Source organism: Nanorana parkeri, unplaced genomic scaffold, assembly GCF_000935625.1.
Source record: "Nanorana parkeri isolate BGI_ZX_2015 unplaced genomic scaffold, ASM93562v1 scaffold896, whole genome shotgun sequence".
NCBI lineage: Eukaryota > Metazoa > Chordata > Amphibia > Anura > Dicroglossidae > Nanorana > Nanorana parkeri.
The window spans coordinates 701,998-718,874 of record NW_017307164.1 but is presented as its reverse complement, the minus strand read 5'-3'; the positions used below and the strand labels follow the sequence as shown (position 1 = coordinate 718,874).

The 16,877-nt window shown below is 44.5% G+C and overlaps 1 protein-coding gene across 1 annotated transcript in view; it reads right to left on the bottom strand.

Moving 5' to 3' along the window:
• Positions 1–1,367: 1,367 nt before the first annotated feature.
• Positions 1,368–16,877, bottom strand: part of FOLH1B (folate hydrolase 1B) — a 48,358-nt gene continuing 32,848 nt past the window's right edge. The window contains 7 exon segments of the mRNA XM_018565863.1: positions 1,368–1,472; positions 2,128–2,209; positions 3,183–3,444; positions 6,189–6,279; positions 8,692–8,783; positions 10,124–10,191; positions 13,425–13,488. Coding sequence (XP_018421365.1) covers positions 1,376–1,472; positions 2,128–2,209; positions 3,183–3,444; positions 6,189–6,279; positions 8,692–8,783; positions 10,124–10,191; positions 13,425–13,488 — 756 coding nt within the window. The 3' untranslated portion in view covers positions 1,368–1,375.

Sequence of the window (16,877 nt, the reverse complement as noted above, 5' to 3'; positions counted from 1 at the left end):
TTTAAATGTTTGAGGAAGTGCGGGTGGGAGGAGCCGCACGCTCCACTCGGCACTTCCGTGTTCCAGCGTGGAACGCAGCGGCGCCGCACACCCGCGTCATCACGCCGACGGCTCTTACAGAGAGAGAAAGCGAGGAGAGACAGCCGGGAGAGAGAAAGCGAGGAGAGACAGCAAGGAGAAAGAAAGCAAGGAGAGAGAAAGCGAAGATGGACAGCAATGAGAGAGACAGCAATGAGAGAGACAGCAATGAGAGAGACAGCGAGGAGAGACAGCCAGGAGAGAGAAAGCGAGGAGAGACAGACAGAAGAGAAAGAACACGGAGAGAGACAGCCAGGAGAGAGAAAGCGAGGAGAGACAGCCAGGAGAGAGAAAACGAGGAGAGACAGCCAGGAGAGAGAAAGCGAGGAGAGACAGCCAGGAGAGAGAGCGAGGGGAGACAGCCGGGAGAGGTAGAGAGCGAGGAGAGATCGTGAGCAACACATCTGCCTGAAGAACCCCTGTGCCCTTCAATATTTATTTACACCCTGTGTTTTAGACACCTCCTTGCTCCCTAAGTTTCAGCATCCCTCTATGTCCCGCACCTCCTGCATGCACTCATGTTGGAACACCAGGACCCCGTGGTTGCCCCTGTCCACCTGACATCTTGTGTCCGGGCTTTTGCTGGCCTGAAACCCAGACACAGCACATACAAGACTCAAAACCTGGAGTGTCTAGGTGAATCCTGGGCAGGTGGCAACCCTACACCGGAGAACAATTGGGAGACAGGGAAGGGACAGAGCATTGTCACCCTATAACGGGAAGTAACTGCACAAAGACTTCATGGTAGAATTAACAGGTATTATTTTCATAAACACAGCAGATTTACTGACTGCAAAGTTTTGATGATAAAACTTTATAAAACTATAGTAATGTGCAGATCTGATTAGCTCAAGTAAATGAGGAAATGCTGCAAGTATGGGAAGGGAAGATGAGGAGAAAATCAATGGAGTTTTTGGAATGAACGATGGAGGGTACAAACAAATTAAGGTGCAGAAAACATATCTGCTGAGCCAGACATTGCATTATACATAGTAGATTGAGATGATAGGGAATGTAGAGATAATGGAAGAGGGTTGATAATAGAAAAGCAGAGAGTGGGGAGGTATCAGCAGGTCAAGGAAAATATATATAGATGATATCAAACACCATCATGTTTGAGAACCTGAAGCTGGGAGGAGGGACAAGAGGCAAACGATAGAATTATGGCCACACGTAGGCCACTCTTGGACTATAGTAGTGTGGAGTAAGGAGGCATAGAGGAATGGTCTATGGGCACCAAAAAAAACAAACTGTTTTTATATACATTTGCTAAACAAGGCTCATGGCTGGCAAGTTCTTACCTGTAGAATCTACGTCCAGGCAGCCCCAAAGGATCAATAAAGGCCCGCTCCAAGAACATAAGCTGATCATTCACTGATCTTATTGCAATTGGGCTATCATGACAAAAACACATTCATTAGATGTATTTTCTCTCATTTTAAAGAAGCACTCTAGGCAATCCAAAAATAAACCCTTGCAGTGGGGCTACTCCTGCACTACAAAGGTTAACCGCTCATTTTGGTCTAGGGGCTTAAGAAGATATGCTCACCTGATCCTCGGTCCTGCGACGCTGACCAATCTCCTCTCTCTCTCTCTGTCCTGACGGTGAAATGTTCCTCAGCGTCCTCACGTTTAATGCAGTTGCAAGACGACATCCTGGATCCTTAGATGGCTGGAGCCCGGGGGAGAAGAGGCTGTGGAGGCCAGAATATAAGCAGCCAAGCGGGACTGAAGACCAGGTGTGTGTATTTTATTTATTTTTGCCCCTAGACCAAAATGAAGAGTTAACCCTTGCAATGCAGGGGTAGCCCCCTACTGCAAGGGTCAATTTTTCGATTGCCTACAATTCTTCTTTAAATCATAATGTTGTTATAGTCTGTTGTGTTTTACTATATATGCATACACAAACACATATACAGTATATATGTCACATCAGTCCCCGCCTCTGAGGAGCTTATAATTCTAATATTTTGCACATACCCTCCCCAGTCATGCATGCGCACAACAACAAATGGCAACATACACTTTTATTTCCTAGATCTTACTCACTTGTACACATCAAGGTTTCTCATTCTTTCGTTGAACTGTGTTGCTGTTCTTGTGAAGTTTACAACAGCAGAAAATAGTGGATCTGAGGAACAGGAAAGGCAAAAAAAAGAGATCAATTACCCTGATTAAAATTAATGTAGTGTGGTAAAAGACTCAAGTCTAATGAGAAACCAGGATATAAATTTCAAAATAAATAAGCAACTGGTGAAATCACTAAATATAAACCAATGAGATAGTTTCTCTGCAATAGTATAGCAGCTAATACATAGCACAGGGTCTCACACCATGAAAATGTTGGTATCCGCATCCCCCCCCATGAAAATGTTGGTATCTGCGTCCCAAATGAACCCCCTCCCCCATGAAAATGTTGGTATCTGCATCCCACACCTTTATCTGTATCATGCATAGCCTTGCTGGTTTCCCTTCCTCACCTCTGGAAGGATTTCACTCTGTGTTGTGGCCTCTGGACAGGAAGTCTCCCTAATGGGACACGGATGGCAAAAAAAAGCTGACAGAGGTTATAACCGCCCTTACAAAAAAAAATCTGGATACAGTTCTACTTTAAGTGTTCACTGAACTTGAAATTAGGACACATGGGACGGCATCTAGATATAGGGAGGCTCTAAATGTATCCTTGTGCACACATCTCTCCAAAGTTAAGAGTCCCTTTGTTCCCATTCCCAATTGTATCACCATCTTATCGTGGTGAGATGGCTTGTGTGGCCAAATGAACCTTGGAGCTGTGCCAGAAAGAGACCTTGTTTTTGGTAGGGACACCCAATCCAGACAGATCTTAAGATGATGGGCCATACTAACGGCAATATGCAGGTCTTTTACATTGGGCATGTGAATGGATCTACAGAGCAGTTACTCCACCGGCTGAGCCTTCATGCATATTTCCCAGCTATATATATATCCAGGGACATTAGGGTGCCAGGGAGGGCTTCTGGTTATAGTGTAGGTAGGGGAAGAAAGCAAAGCCCAATCTCTGCAGACCATGTCACTGCCCAGCAGATGAAAAAGACATATCAGCTTAGACAATTATCAGAACTTACCAAATGAAACATTATAAGTTTTCATTTGTGATGAGTTATTGGCCATGTTGAATATGATGTCAGCATAGTTCTTGATAGCATCGGCATAGTCTCGAACATCAAAAGGCAGAATGACAGAGTCGGCCAACTCAAACACAAGTCCTCCCCGTACTTTAGCCACTGACAAGTGGTTCTTATAGAGTGGGTCATAAAATCTGTCAACGATCTCAAATGTCTCATACACACTGTGATACACTGGATAACCGCTGTATCTTCCCTCTTTCTGGAAATTAAATGAGAAATGAATGTCATTTTTACAGGTATATTTAATTTTTGCCCCTTTACTCGCTTTGCTGTGTATTTTTTGGCCCAATCGCTTTTGCTATTGATGATCACAAACTGTTCTCCTATGGTTGAGAACTCAGCTCTCCATTCCCATAGTTACTTATTGGTCATAAGGATCACTTATTATAGACCTTGGCCAACAGTAAGCAGCAGGGGCAGACCGGGCCAAGCTCATAGAATTATATTAAAGTCAAAGGGTTTTTTAAATCTTTTTTTAAATGCTGATTAAAACACTTACAATGGACGCTGCTCCTAGATGTTTAAAAGCTTAGCTTCCTGCAGAATCAGATGGTCCCCTGAGCACTGGCCCTGATATTCTGTCTTAGGGTGACCTCTTTCCCTTGCAGGGGCCTATAGAGCCCCCTTTGTGTGCTAGTAAGCTGTGTGTGTCTCCACAAACACACTAGCACTAGGGTTGTCACCTGATTGCCAAGCAAAACCCGAAGACTCTAGCACCGCATGGCAATTTTTATGCCAGGATATACAGGAGAGAGACGAGAGAGAGAGAGAGAGACACAGACAGAGAGAGAGCGCGAGAGGAGAGACAACCAGGACAGAGAGGGAGGAGAGAAAGCCAGGAGAGAGAAAGGGAGGAGAGAAAACCAGGAAAGAGAGGGAGGAGAGACACAGCCAGGAGAGAAAGGGAGGAGAAATGAATGCAGCTCTGTAATCAATAATGCATCATTAGATGTATTTTTTTTAATTGCAAGCAGTGTAAATACCTGAATTTGAGAGTTTTATTACTTTCAGACAAAATATAGCAACATATTAGCAACATATATCACATCAGTTGAAGTTCTCCAATTAGTTAGACTTGTATGAAGAAGGAAAGCAATTCTGAAACCGTGATATGCTGTGTACACCTTTCCTAACTGACCCTAAAGTTAATCTGTGGTATTCAAAGATTTACATTTTCTTAACAAGGACATTAGCCTAAAAGCAAGCCATGCCTGACCTCTGCAACTGTAAGCACTGTGGAGCAATTAATACTAAAATCCATGACATTGAATTACAAAGAAAAAGAAAAGAATAAAAACTGACCCTGCCTTCTGGTTGCCAGTTATAAACGGACACCCGGTCATTTACATAAGATTGCCCATAGACTAGCATTGGGCACAGGGCTGGAGAGTAAATTCGTTTATAACTGGTTATCCCCGATTCAGGTCTGGAAAAACAAAATGGATCAGAGGTTCGTTTCGTTGGACCTGATCATGGACCTAATCATGCTGGATTGGGGTAATCTGAAGTAATAGGACACATGTCCGTTTACATCCAGTCCCCTATAGAGCCTAGGTTCTCAACTGGTGGGCCGTGACCCAAAAGTGGGTCATGACCCGTGTCTTGTGTGTCGCCACATGCCTTCCACTTTTCTAGGTGAGAGGATCCGCAGTCTCCCCCTAGCACAGTACTGTCCGTTCTCGCATCGAGCAGCCATTCAAAATGTGCTGCCCGGAGTATCGACTTGAGGTGGGATGGGGCTATGGCCGCGAGGGAGCTCCATCCATCCATACGTGCATTGCTTACAGCTCCCTTGCATGCCTCATAGAGGTGCCTGGACCAGAGTGACATCACATTCTGGCTCACCTCTACGGGCACGCATGGGAGCTGTACAAGCAATGCACATATGAATGCAATCGCATCTACTGTGCGTTCTGGTGTGAGAGCTGCGTTGCACTGCCATTCATTTGAGTGGCACCCCAAACGCACCTCCCACCCACAGTTTAATCCCCTGCACCAGAAAACACGGTAGCGCAATGCTGTGCGTTCCATTGCAGAGCGACTTGGGTGGCGACTTAATGACCAAGGACAAATGTGGGTCCTGAGGTTACACAGGTTGAGAACCACTGTTATAGATGGACATGGGGTCCGGTTATTTCATTTTCTTCCACCATTACAAGGAAAAAACTGGACAGACATGGATGTCACAGCGTTGACATCCTATGTGTAGTGCTCCGATCAGGAGGGCATTCGTGCATAGATCCTCCTCTGGTCAACCTGTGTGAGATGGTCCTTAATGGTCTTCAGTGCTTTTGCTATGAATTTTGAGGATGGATTGCCCCAAAGTACCTGCAGAAGTGATGCAGATCCTCTTAATGTTCATTTACTGCTGGTCAAGAATATGTAAATGCATGAAGCCTGGCCACAGAGCTACTATAAAGAGGAGATCAGCAATAAAGATCAACTTAGTCACAACGTGGTGTCTACCCGTCATCACTTCTCCCGGTTTGAGCTGTCCATCGACAACGCATGCATACATTAAGAGAAAACTCACTGGCTTGTATATACGTCCTGCCAGAAGCAAGAGCATGTTCTCATGACGTTCATCTACATTGTACAGTCATGAAGTAGTTAAGCAAAAATCCTGAAAATAATTAGAATGCTAACAACATAAATCTGAGAAGAAAAAGATACAACTATTTTGACACAGGTTCAAGCGGATGACCAGCCATATAGTTTTTATTTACTTGTTCTTGGAATTTATACTATTTTATTTTTTTTGGCTGTCACTGGTGCCAGCATCGAGCTGCAGACAATTACAGCATTTAAGTCTTCAGCGTGCTGTTGGAATTCGATAACAGCTATTTAGCCTGTCACTCGGTGGAAGAGCAGGATGAGTCAGTGCCGTTGATACATATGAACCGTCCTGCCTACTTACCAGGTGCTCGGGTACAAAATACTAACCCTATTTTTAGTATACCGAGCTCTTCCTGAAGCAATGCCAAGCCGCTGGAAAAATACTTCGAAATCGTTTCCCGAACCCAGCTTATTTATCCTTATAGAAAGCAAAAGGGAAAAAAAGAAGATATGTAAAGAATGAATATATGGAACACATTAGACATGATATACAATATAAATGGTCACCAAGCCTAAACCAAAAAGATTATTTATATGGAGTGAAAGTTGTTATCTGTGTTTTACCCAAAATGTCCCTTATTTTCACTGATCCCATCTTTCCCAGTTTAACGTGACACTGAACTCAGGAGTTAAATCTTAAAAATGCATTCAAGTGTTGTAAATGATGATTGAAGTAGATATATTAGGGGTATTTTTAGGGTGTGTGCTTTATGTATTGCAGGAAATTATGTTATTTACCATACCTATGCTAACTAGGTTTTTATTGCGTAAGTTTATTGACCAGCTGACCATCCTGTTTTTAGGGTGTTGATTGTACACAAGGGAACAGCTGTAGGGAATTTTGTCAAAACCTGTTTAGTTAACTAACATCAAAGGGGTAATTAAACCAGCCAATCAGAAATCCTTTCAGTGTGAAGGTGGCCATACACTTTACAACCATCGCAAGACCTTAGTCTTGCGATGGTTGTAAAGTACTTTAAAAAAACGTACGTTCTGCCCATGTTGGACAGGCAGATCGTACTCTCGATCATCGCAAGCCCGCCCCCCTGTGGGGCGGGCTTACGATGACTGTAATGAGGGGCGGGCTTACGATGACTGTAATGAGGGGTGGGCTTACGATGACTGCAAACAGGCAGTGTGCGAGCCAGCAGGCCACTAACTCGCCGAGAATCGTACGATTCCCGGCGGGTTTTGTAGCATGCTGGTTCGACGGAAGACGTGCGACCGTACATTAGAAGCGGTCGCACGCCTTCCATACACTTCATAATTCTCGTACGATCGCGGGATTTCCTGCGATTCTCATACGAGAATCGTGCATTGTATGGGCACCTTTAAGGTGCCCATACACTTTACAACCCTCGCAAGACTTTTGTCTTGCGATGGTTGTAAAGTACTTAAAAAAAGTACGATCTGCCCATCTGGGACAGGCAGATCGTACGTGCGATCATCGCAAGCCCGCCCGATCATCGCAAGATTCTCGGCTGCTTTTCCAACATGCTCGATATACAAAAGTTGTGCAACCATACATTAGAAGCGGTGGCACGCCTTCCATACACTGCACGATTATCGTACGATCGCGGGATTTCCCGCGATTCTCGTACGAGATTCGTGCAGTGTATGGGCACCTTTAGTGTATGGCACTAAACTGTATATGAATTTAGAGCGTACAGTGGCTGGGGGAATCAGAGTCATGAAGAGAGGCACAGAGGTGATATATATAGATTGGAGATATATGCTGGGTAGATGGAGTGGGTCCTCATGGAACCTTTGTCATCAGAGGTCTAGATATTTTATTTTGATTATTACTCTGTCGGACTGTTCCTGTTCATCTGCTTTTGTTGGATTAAACGCTACTCTCTGGTAAAAAAAAACTGAGGTTGCCTGGATTTTCACAACGCAAATAAATATATATGTTTGGGTATTTATATATTTATACACCCGAATATATTTGATCACTACATCAAGTACCATAACTATTAACAGAAATGTATCTTATTTGTGTATCACTCGGCTGTAGATCCTCAAATCATCTCTGAATTGGTGCGGACACTGTCCTTCTTTCTGGAAGGTGGTTACTTTTGCTCCCTATGGTCCCTGTATATGTTGTAAAGTAAAGTAGTCACCGCTCCAAGCTCGCTCCTGTGATGGACTACAATCTCAATACAAATTAGTAAACTAAACGTGACATTGTAGTCCATCATGGGAGTGAGCTTGGAGCGGTTGCTACTCTACAACACACACAGGGACCATGGGGAACAAAAGGAAGGACAGTGTTGGCACCAATTCAGAGATGATTTGAAGATCTACAGCCGAGTGATACACAAATAAAATACTTTTTTTGTTAAAAGATAAAGGGAACCTAAATGCATTTGCACCCATCCAGTAATGGAACATGCCAGCATAGGATTTTTGCAGGCATCCCGTACAGGCGCCCCCATCTACACCTTTTAAAGCACAACAACGCTATGCATGAAGAATCCCATTATTTTCAATGCTGCCTGTTCACGCCTGAGCATTGCGTCTCCTGTCCATTGTAGACTGAATCTCAGAAAACTACATGAGATTTTTTGGGGGCTCAGAATTGTGCATTTTTAACTCCATAGACTTCAATGGGGGCCATTGGTGTATTTTGGTTTTGTTCTGCCCTAGGCAAGACTAAACCCGGGCACTGCCCCAATCTAAACTTGCCCCACCCCTTCCTTTTTAAGACATTTTGCGTAAAGTGTCAGTCGCTGGATACAGCGGGCACGCTGCATCGTTTCTGTGCTTAAATTGAATAACATTTTGACTTTAAATATGCTTTAACAGGTCAGATCTTTAGAATTTTTACCTTGGAGAATTCTTGTACTCTGTCCAGTTGTCTTTCAGATGCCAACTTTCATAAAGAGATTTTCCTTCAAAACCCTCATCTGGGCTGGAGATCTGAAAGAACACACTCAATACATAAAACATAGGCCTGTGATATATATATATATATATATATACACATACACACACACATACTCTATATCCAAAGCATTGGATTCAGGTGTTCCGTGAAATTTCCATGGTCACCTGTTAGTGGTGTTATAACAAATTGGAAGCAACTGAGAGCAACAGCAACTCAGCCATGAAGTTATAGGCTACCTAAAATGACGGAGCGGGGTCAGTGCATGCCGAACTGCACTGCGCGCAGATGTCGCCAACTGTCTGCTGAATCAATAGCTACAGACCTCCAAACTTCGTGTGGCCTTCAGATTGGCACAACAACAGTACGTAGAGAGCTTCATGGAATGGGTTTCCATGGCTAAGCAGCTGCATCCAAGCCTTATCACCAAGTGCAATGCAAAGCGTCGGATGCCGTGGTGTGAAGCACGCTGCCACTGGACATGTCTGGGTTTGGCAGTTGCCAGGAGTACGGTAGTTGCCTGACTGCATTGTGCCAAGTGTAAAGTTTGGTGGAGGGGGGATTCTGGTGTGGGGTTGTTTTTCAGGGGTTGGACTTGGCCCCTTAGTTCCAGTGAAGGGAACTCTTAAGGCATCAGCATACCAAGACATTTTGGACAATTTCATGCTCCCAACTTTGTCGGAACAGTTTGGGGATGGCTTCTTCCTGTTCCAACATGACTGCGCACCAGTGCACAAAGCAAGGTCCAAGAGTTTGAGGTGGAGGAACTTGACAGGTCTGCACAGAGTCCTGACCTCAACCCGATAGAACAACTTTGGGATGAATTAGAGGTAAGACTGCGAGCCAGGCCTTCTCGTCCAACATTAGTACCTGACCTCACAAAGGTACTTCTGGAAGAATGGTCAAACATTCCCATATACACACTCCTAAACCTTGTGGACGCCTTCCCAGAAGAGTTGAAGCTGTTATAGCTGCAAAGGACGGGCCAACTCAATATTGAATCCTACGGACTAAGACTAAATATCAGCCACAGTTGAGAGTGAACTGGTCTCTTATTCCCAACTTTCAAATTTTATGGTCCTGTCTAAAGGCCTAAAATTGCACTCACTGTCAGATCTACACTCACTCGTATTCTTGTATATATTGAAATATTACTGGAATTGTGTTGCAGCAGCTCTGAGGCTGAATTGTATGCCATGGAAGCAAAAACAATTGTAGCCACCACACTGTTCTCCACCATTGAAGGTTTCAGTTAATTTACACTTGGTAGAAGGCAACAGGAGACTACTGCAGCATCCTGAAGAGTACAACTTCAGTTTCTGGTGTATCGATTCATTTTTCATACATAAACTGAAGCCATGATTATAAAAATTACCTCTTTTGTCAGTTGATACACCAGCTGGTAAAGTAAAGGCGTGCAATCCACCCTCAAGGTATAGTTACCTAAAAAGGAAGAACAAATCATTTTTAAAGGACACCTCCACCAAGAGAGATTTCTAGGCACATATATTTTTGCAGACCTTTTTTTGAAAATATTTATTGCCCAGCTGTAAGACTATACAGTATTTGGTGAGCGTCGCCATCTTGGATCCCGGTCAGTTTATGTACAAGCACTAGCCATCCAGGGATCTGTCATTTAGTGATGGTGGTGCTACCATTGCTAAACACCAGGCTCCCAAGCTGGTTTAGTTACAAATAGAAGCGGGTCAACATCCTCGGGTGGTAGGTTGTGACAGCATGGAAACATCAGGCGGCAGGGAAACATTTTTTTATCAGTGGGTCATCATGATTGACAAAGATCTACAGCACAGTATGACTAGAGTGATGTTGGATTTACATGGAAGAACATGGTTTACCTTTTTTTGTTTTGGTCTTTTTTGGTATTTCCCTTTCCTTTTTGGGGGGGTGGGGGGGATGAGTAAGTAGGGGCACTAATGTTCCCTGTACTCATTCCCATATAGAGAAGGAATAGATATCTTCTGGGGGCCTCCTTTTCATAAAGGGGGCTTCCAGATTCCAATAAGTCTTCCCACCAGAAACCCTTACATTTTTTTGAGGCAGATGTGGGTATGAGATCCTTGTCCCTTCAACCTTGGCTATGCTGCCCAGCCTTGCAAGGTACCCTTCTAATGTTGAAGGCATGTGACCTGGTATGGTTCAGTAGAGGGGGTGCATGCTTGCTGCCCACCCTTTCCTGGCCACCCAGGCTGCATTCCTGAATAAGGGCCTGGTATGAGTTTTAGAAGTAAATACACAACACTTTTTACCCATTTTTTATGTTTACTGTATCTTAAAATAAATTGTGGGACCCCCTTAAAATATCAGATCCTTATCTAGGCATTCAGCTTGGATGACCAGCATCTGGGCCCCTGTGAGTTATGTGGTCCAGGACTCTGTCGCAGTGGGGGATGTGGGCCTCCTGGCTTCTAGGTTCAACAACAAACTGAACAGGTTTTAATCCAGGTCCAGTGATCCATTTGCAGAGGCAGTGGATGCTGTAGTGGCTTTATGGGAGCAATACACCCTAATCTATGCATTTTCTCTTCTGACTCTTCCAGGTCTGATCCACAGGATTAAGATGAAGAACATTCAGGTGATGCTTATTGATGCTGATTGGAATAGATGGATGTGGTAGGCTGGGTTCACATCTAGGAGTATCGAATATGCGCGTTTGTCGATTCGCGGTAAAAAAAATGCGCGACAAACACGCGTTTCCGAGGGCTACCTGGCTGTATCCCAATGGATATGCGCGGCAAATACACCCCAAAGAAGCTCCTGTACTTCTTTGGGCGAAGGTCGTTTTGTAGCGCGTTCATACGGCCTGTAATACGCCCATGTGTGAACCATACCCATAGGAAATAATGGGATTTAGATGTTTGAGCGTTTTGCAGAGCGTAGGAACGCGCTACAAAACGCCCAGGTGTGAACCGGGCCTTACGCGAGCCAGGATTGCTTTAAAAGCAGAATTCCAGGAGATATTTAACCTCTTCATGACTACAATATAACTTTTTAAGTCAATATGAAAATGCTATTTACCATGAGAATGCTAATTAACCTCACAGCAGAGAATTTAGAATGTACAAATGTGTGTGTCCTTAGACCCTCTGTCAAACAGAAAAATTTGAGTAATTGTCAAGCTAACTGAAGCATACTTAGGGTTGCCACCTGTTTGGGATTCACCTGGACAGTCCGGGTTTTGAATGCTGTATCTGAATTTCATGGCAGATGAAACCTGGACACAAGATGTCAGGCAGACAGGTGCAACCATGGGGCAACAGAAAGGGTCTACAGGTCTGCTGCAGAAGGTCTCCCCATCACTAAGTATGCCTGAGGACTGCGCTCTTTGACGCTTCGTTCTCCCCTTCCCCCTTCTCTCTTTCCTTTCCCCCTTATTGTCCCGCAAACATGTTCTCATGGATGAAATTGTGACAGTATTTTTTTTGGCCCATTTAGCAAGCTCTTACCAAGTGGCTGTCTCTTCTCTCTCTCTCCTGGCTGTCGCTCCCATCTCTCTCCCACTTGGCTGTCTCTCTCTCCCCCTTGGCTGTCTCTCCTCACTCATCTCTTGGCTGTCTCTCCTCACTCATCCTCTTGGCTGTCTCTCCTCACTCTCTCCTGGCCATCTCTCCTTGCTCTCTCTCCCGGCTGTCTCTCCTCGCTCTTCCCTGTGTATTCTACAAAAAAAAATTGCAACATAGCACTAGAGTGTTCTGGTTTTGCTTGAAGAAAAGGTGGCAACCCTAAGCATACTGACGCTGCTAAAGTTGGACTGGTCAATTAAGCTTCAAAAAACTGATCACAAAAAGGGTTACATTGATGAAGCTTTGCACTCATTAATGCATTCTTATCTGTACTTTTCTAAATGCAAGAAGTACTTTAATTTGACTCAGTACCAGCCCCCTGCAGTCCCTATACAGCAGAGCTCAGATTGGGGGAGAAGCAGCACCAGGAAGCAATCAGTTCTACTGTGCAAGGAACATGCTGATAGAAAAAGGGAAAGTGGAGCGATAGAGAGGGGAGCTCATCATTCTGCTGCTTCTCCTCTCACCGTCCAGCCACATAGTGGGGTTGCGGAGAAGACCTCTATGGGTTACTAAAATGCAGCAGATAAAAATGAGGTTTCTTACTCTGCTAAACAGAGCTGTGTGGCAATGCTGTGTGAATCTCAGGAATGCATAGACAGAAAAACAAATCCTTTGGCAAGTAGAACAACTTCTTTACATGTATTTCATCTTTCTAATTAAGTTCAGCTTTAGGTGTAACAATCTACACTCTTATTCAGCATTTGAGAACATCACAGTAAAGTGACACAACTCTTTCATAACTTCTCTACAGAAGCTACATGCAAAAGAGGAAGGTCAAACATTGACACAGAGTTTAGTTACTATGTTCGGGTGCCTCATACAATCTATCAAAATATCTAAAAACTATCATTCATAATAAAACAAAAGAACCAAGGTTCCCCCCAGCTGCTTTACTCCATATTGTTTTCTCCAAAAACAGGACACAGTTTGATAGTCAAGTTGACATGTAAAGAGAGGCCAGTATACAGTTAAATCCCCGTACTGTGATTTTTTTTCTAAACATTTTTAATATATATTACAAATATTTTGTATAATACAAAATAAATAAAATTACCAAAAATTGGGTTGGGCGAATACATATTCTTGTCTTACCTTCCACAGAAGAATCAGCATTTATATAAGCCACTGCCCTCTTTTCTAGAATTTTTACATTTTCCTGCAATCCAAAACAGAAAACAAATTAAGGCAAAAATAAATTATGCAAAGGACCAGGTTTAAACTACAAAAAAAAAAAGTTTCACCGCTCCATCTGATGCCGAGCCTCCAGCACCTGGGTAGATATGGGTACAGGCAGGGTGCTGTCCTTGCTCCAATACAGTAACACAAGGGGGAAAAAAAGCTGCACACCGTGATCCACCTGATAAAACACCTAATCCATAGGGCTGAGCATTTCCACAAAGAAGCCAGATTCACTAACGCATTTCACCAATTTTGGGCTTAATCATAGAGACACAGGTGATCTCAGGAATGGAAGTCCTAATATACACATCACAGCCCTTATACCTAAGCTCGCCTCATATGTCACCCTCACCTGTACTCTAATTCCCTTGATGTGTATACTAGAACTTCCGTTCCCAGGACTGCCCGTGTCTCTATGATTAAACCCTAAACATGTGAAATGTGTTAGTGAAGGTGGCTTGTCTTGATATGGTGGAAATGCTCATCCTTATGGGTTAAAAGTGTATTACACTCGATACTTAGAGTCACACCTCCGCACTCTCAGTGGCCTTGGTGTGCTAAAGTCCTCGTAGAGCGATTGCTGATCTTTATTCACTGGTTGGTTCTTCGTGTAGCTCGACCAGTCACCGGTACAGCGACATCTGATACCATGGAATGTTCTTGGGGGTCGGGGTATTCAGGGAGTGGGGCGATATGAGGGGTCAGGGTACGCAGGGAGTGTGGGGTCGGGGTACGCAGGGAGTGTGGGGTCGGGGTACGCAGGGAGTGAGGGGTCAGAGTTGTTCTGATCATTGTAATTTGTTTTTTTGAGATTAAAAAAAAAAGAAAAAAAAGTGTATTACATTATACAGCAATGCAGTTTTGCATCAGTCATAGACTACTACAACTCTCAGCAACACATTATACAGCAATACAGAATTGCACCGGCTATAGAGGACTACAATTCCCAGCAATATATTATACAGCAATGCAGAATGCCATCAGTTATAGAGGACTACAAATCTCAGCAATACATTATACAGCAATGCAGAATAATACTATATGAATTTGCTACTTGCCCCTATGCTCTGGCCTGCTGTCTCGGGCAAAGGGTATCAGGACGGGGAGATGTGGAGGATCTCAGAAAGGGGGGATGTGCAGGCAGCAGAAGCACTGTAAGCAGGCACCACTTCTCAAGAAGGTTGTGTGGGACCTCAGGCAGCCTTATCAATTTGAAAAATTAAAGCACCAGTATTGATTTTTGGCATTGGGGTATTTTCACAAGTAGGAGTACTCGTGAAAACGCCCAGTATTGGCACCAATACAGATATTATTATTATATAGCACCAACAGTTTACGCAGCACTGTACAATATAAGGAAGACATTACAATCACAATACAATTCTAGACAAGATGGTAAGGAGGGCCCTGCCCCTGAGGGCTTACAATCTAAGAGGGAGGGGGAAATGATACATGAGGAGGTAGCTGTGTGGGGATGAATTATTTGAGAAGGTGATGGTTCAGTGGTTAGGTTGAGGTGGGATAGGCTTCCCTGAAGAGATGAGTCTTAAGGGATCACCTAAAGGCAGTCAGAGTAGGAGACGATGGAGAGGTTGGGGTAAAGAGTTCCAGAGGATGGGATAGACTCTAGAGAAGACCTGGAGGTGAGCATGGGAGGGGTTGATGAGGGTCTTTGGAAGAGTGGAGGGACGGTTAGGCCGATACTTTGACACAAAGTTGGAGATATAGCCGGGGGCAGAGTTGTGGATGGCTTTGTAAGTGGTTGTTAATATTTTGAATGGCGAGGGAAAGCCAATGTAGGGATTGACAGAGGGGGGTTGCAGACACTGAGCGGTTGGTTAGGTGAATGAGTCTAGCAGCAGCATTCATAATAGACTGAAGGGGGGCGGGGGGCCTGTGTAGAGGTCAGCCAATGAGGAGGGAGTTGCAATAGTCAAGACGAGAGATAACAAGTGAGTGAATGTATAGTTTTGCGGTTTCATACAGGTATCGGTGCATCCCTAATTGACACACTGTCACAATATTCTAAGTCAGGTTAGGACTAATAAAGCAAGACAATGTTTGGTGTAAGGTTTCATCAACAGTGGCCGATATTGGACAATTGCAGCAGGAATCCCAGATGTCCCATTTAGATGCGGCCGCTGTACCCATTGAAGTTAATGACCAGGTGCCGCATCTGTTAGCGGCTGTCTACATGTAATTGTATGTGATACGATTACATGTGGTTTGGAATACATCACTGTGCCTGGAAGCATGAGCGATGCGCCCACCGACAGTCATTTATTCCAATCTCACAACTTTGCATGTAATCATATATGATAAGATTGCATGCAGAGTTGTGAGACAAGTGTAAGCTTTTTTTCTAGGCTAGCTGGTAAGTGTGCTGGGAAATGTTTGTGTTTGAATTGTGGAAAGTCCTTCTACATGCACCTTACTTTGCATGCTAGTTACAAACTGATTTCTGTGGTTGCCATATTTGTTTGGCTGGATTTGGTGTGGGGCTTCAGTTGCCATTGTGATGTGCGGGGCTCCTGGTGTGTCCTTGTGCCTTTAAGGAGGGATGGGCTGCCTCCAGGCAAACCTGCCCTCTAATTCATCCAGCAGGTTGTGAAGCAGTGTAAGCTCTTTTGTTTTGCAGGCTAGTTTGTAAATGTGCTAGGAAATGTTTGTTTTTGTCACCGATATGCAGCACTTCTAAAACACACTTGTGTAAATACCATCACATAGTGGGATTATCATCCTCTTCAGGGCCGCCGTCAGGGGGGTATGGCCGATACTCATGCAAGGGGCCCGTCAGGGACCCATACATGAGTATCGGCCGACGGTGAAGGGCGAGGAGGCGGCCTAGCCCCCACAGCAGCAGCGGTGGAGGCCTGGCCCTAGCAGCGCAGGGCCCCAGCATTGCCGCTCCAGCAGCTTCGAGACAAGCTGGGGCTCCATCAGCGCCTGGAGCCGCTGTCCTCATGTCAGTTTCAGGATGACAGTGGCTGTGTGCGTGGCCGAGCGGAGGATCGGTAAGTATCATTGATATTTACCGATCCTCCATGTACGGCACAAACACTGGAGTGATCGTCTGACACAACCCCCCTCCCCCTCCCCCACACACACATAACATACACGTGCACCATATTGTGTTCTACGCCAGGCACATGCGCTGCAGTGCGTTGTTAGAATGCATCGCAGTGCATGATTTTTTTCTATTGTAAAAAAACATTCATTTAACTGTGGCAGCGCATGTCAAAGCTTTGTGACGCATTGCCGTACGTTGTGATACCTTGTGTTGTAATTAAATATACACATTAAGCGGCTGCCTGAGGTCCCCCCCTGAAGCGGTTGCCTGAGGTCCCACGTTGGCTGGGGACCTCG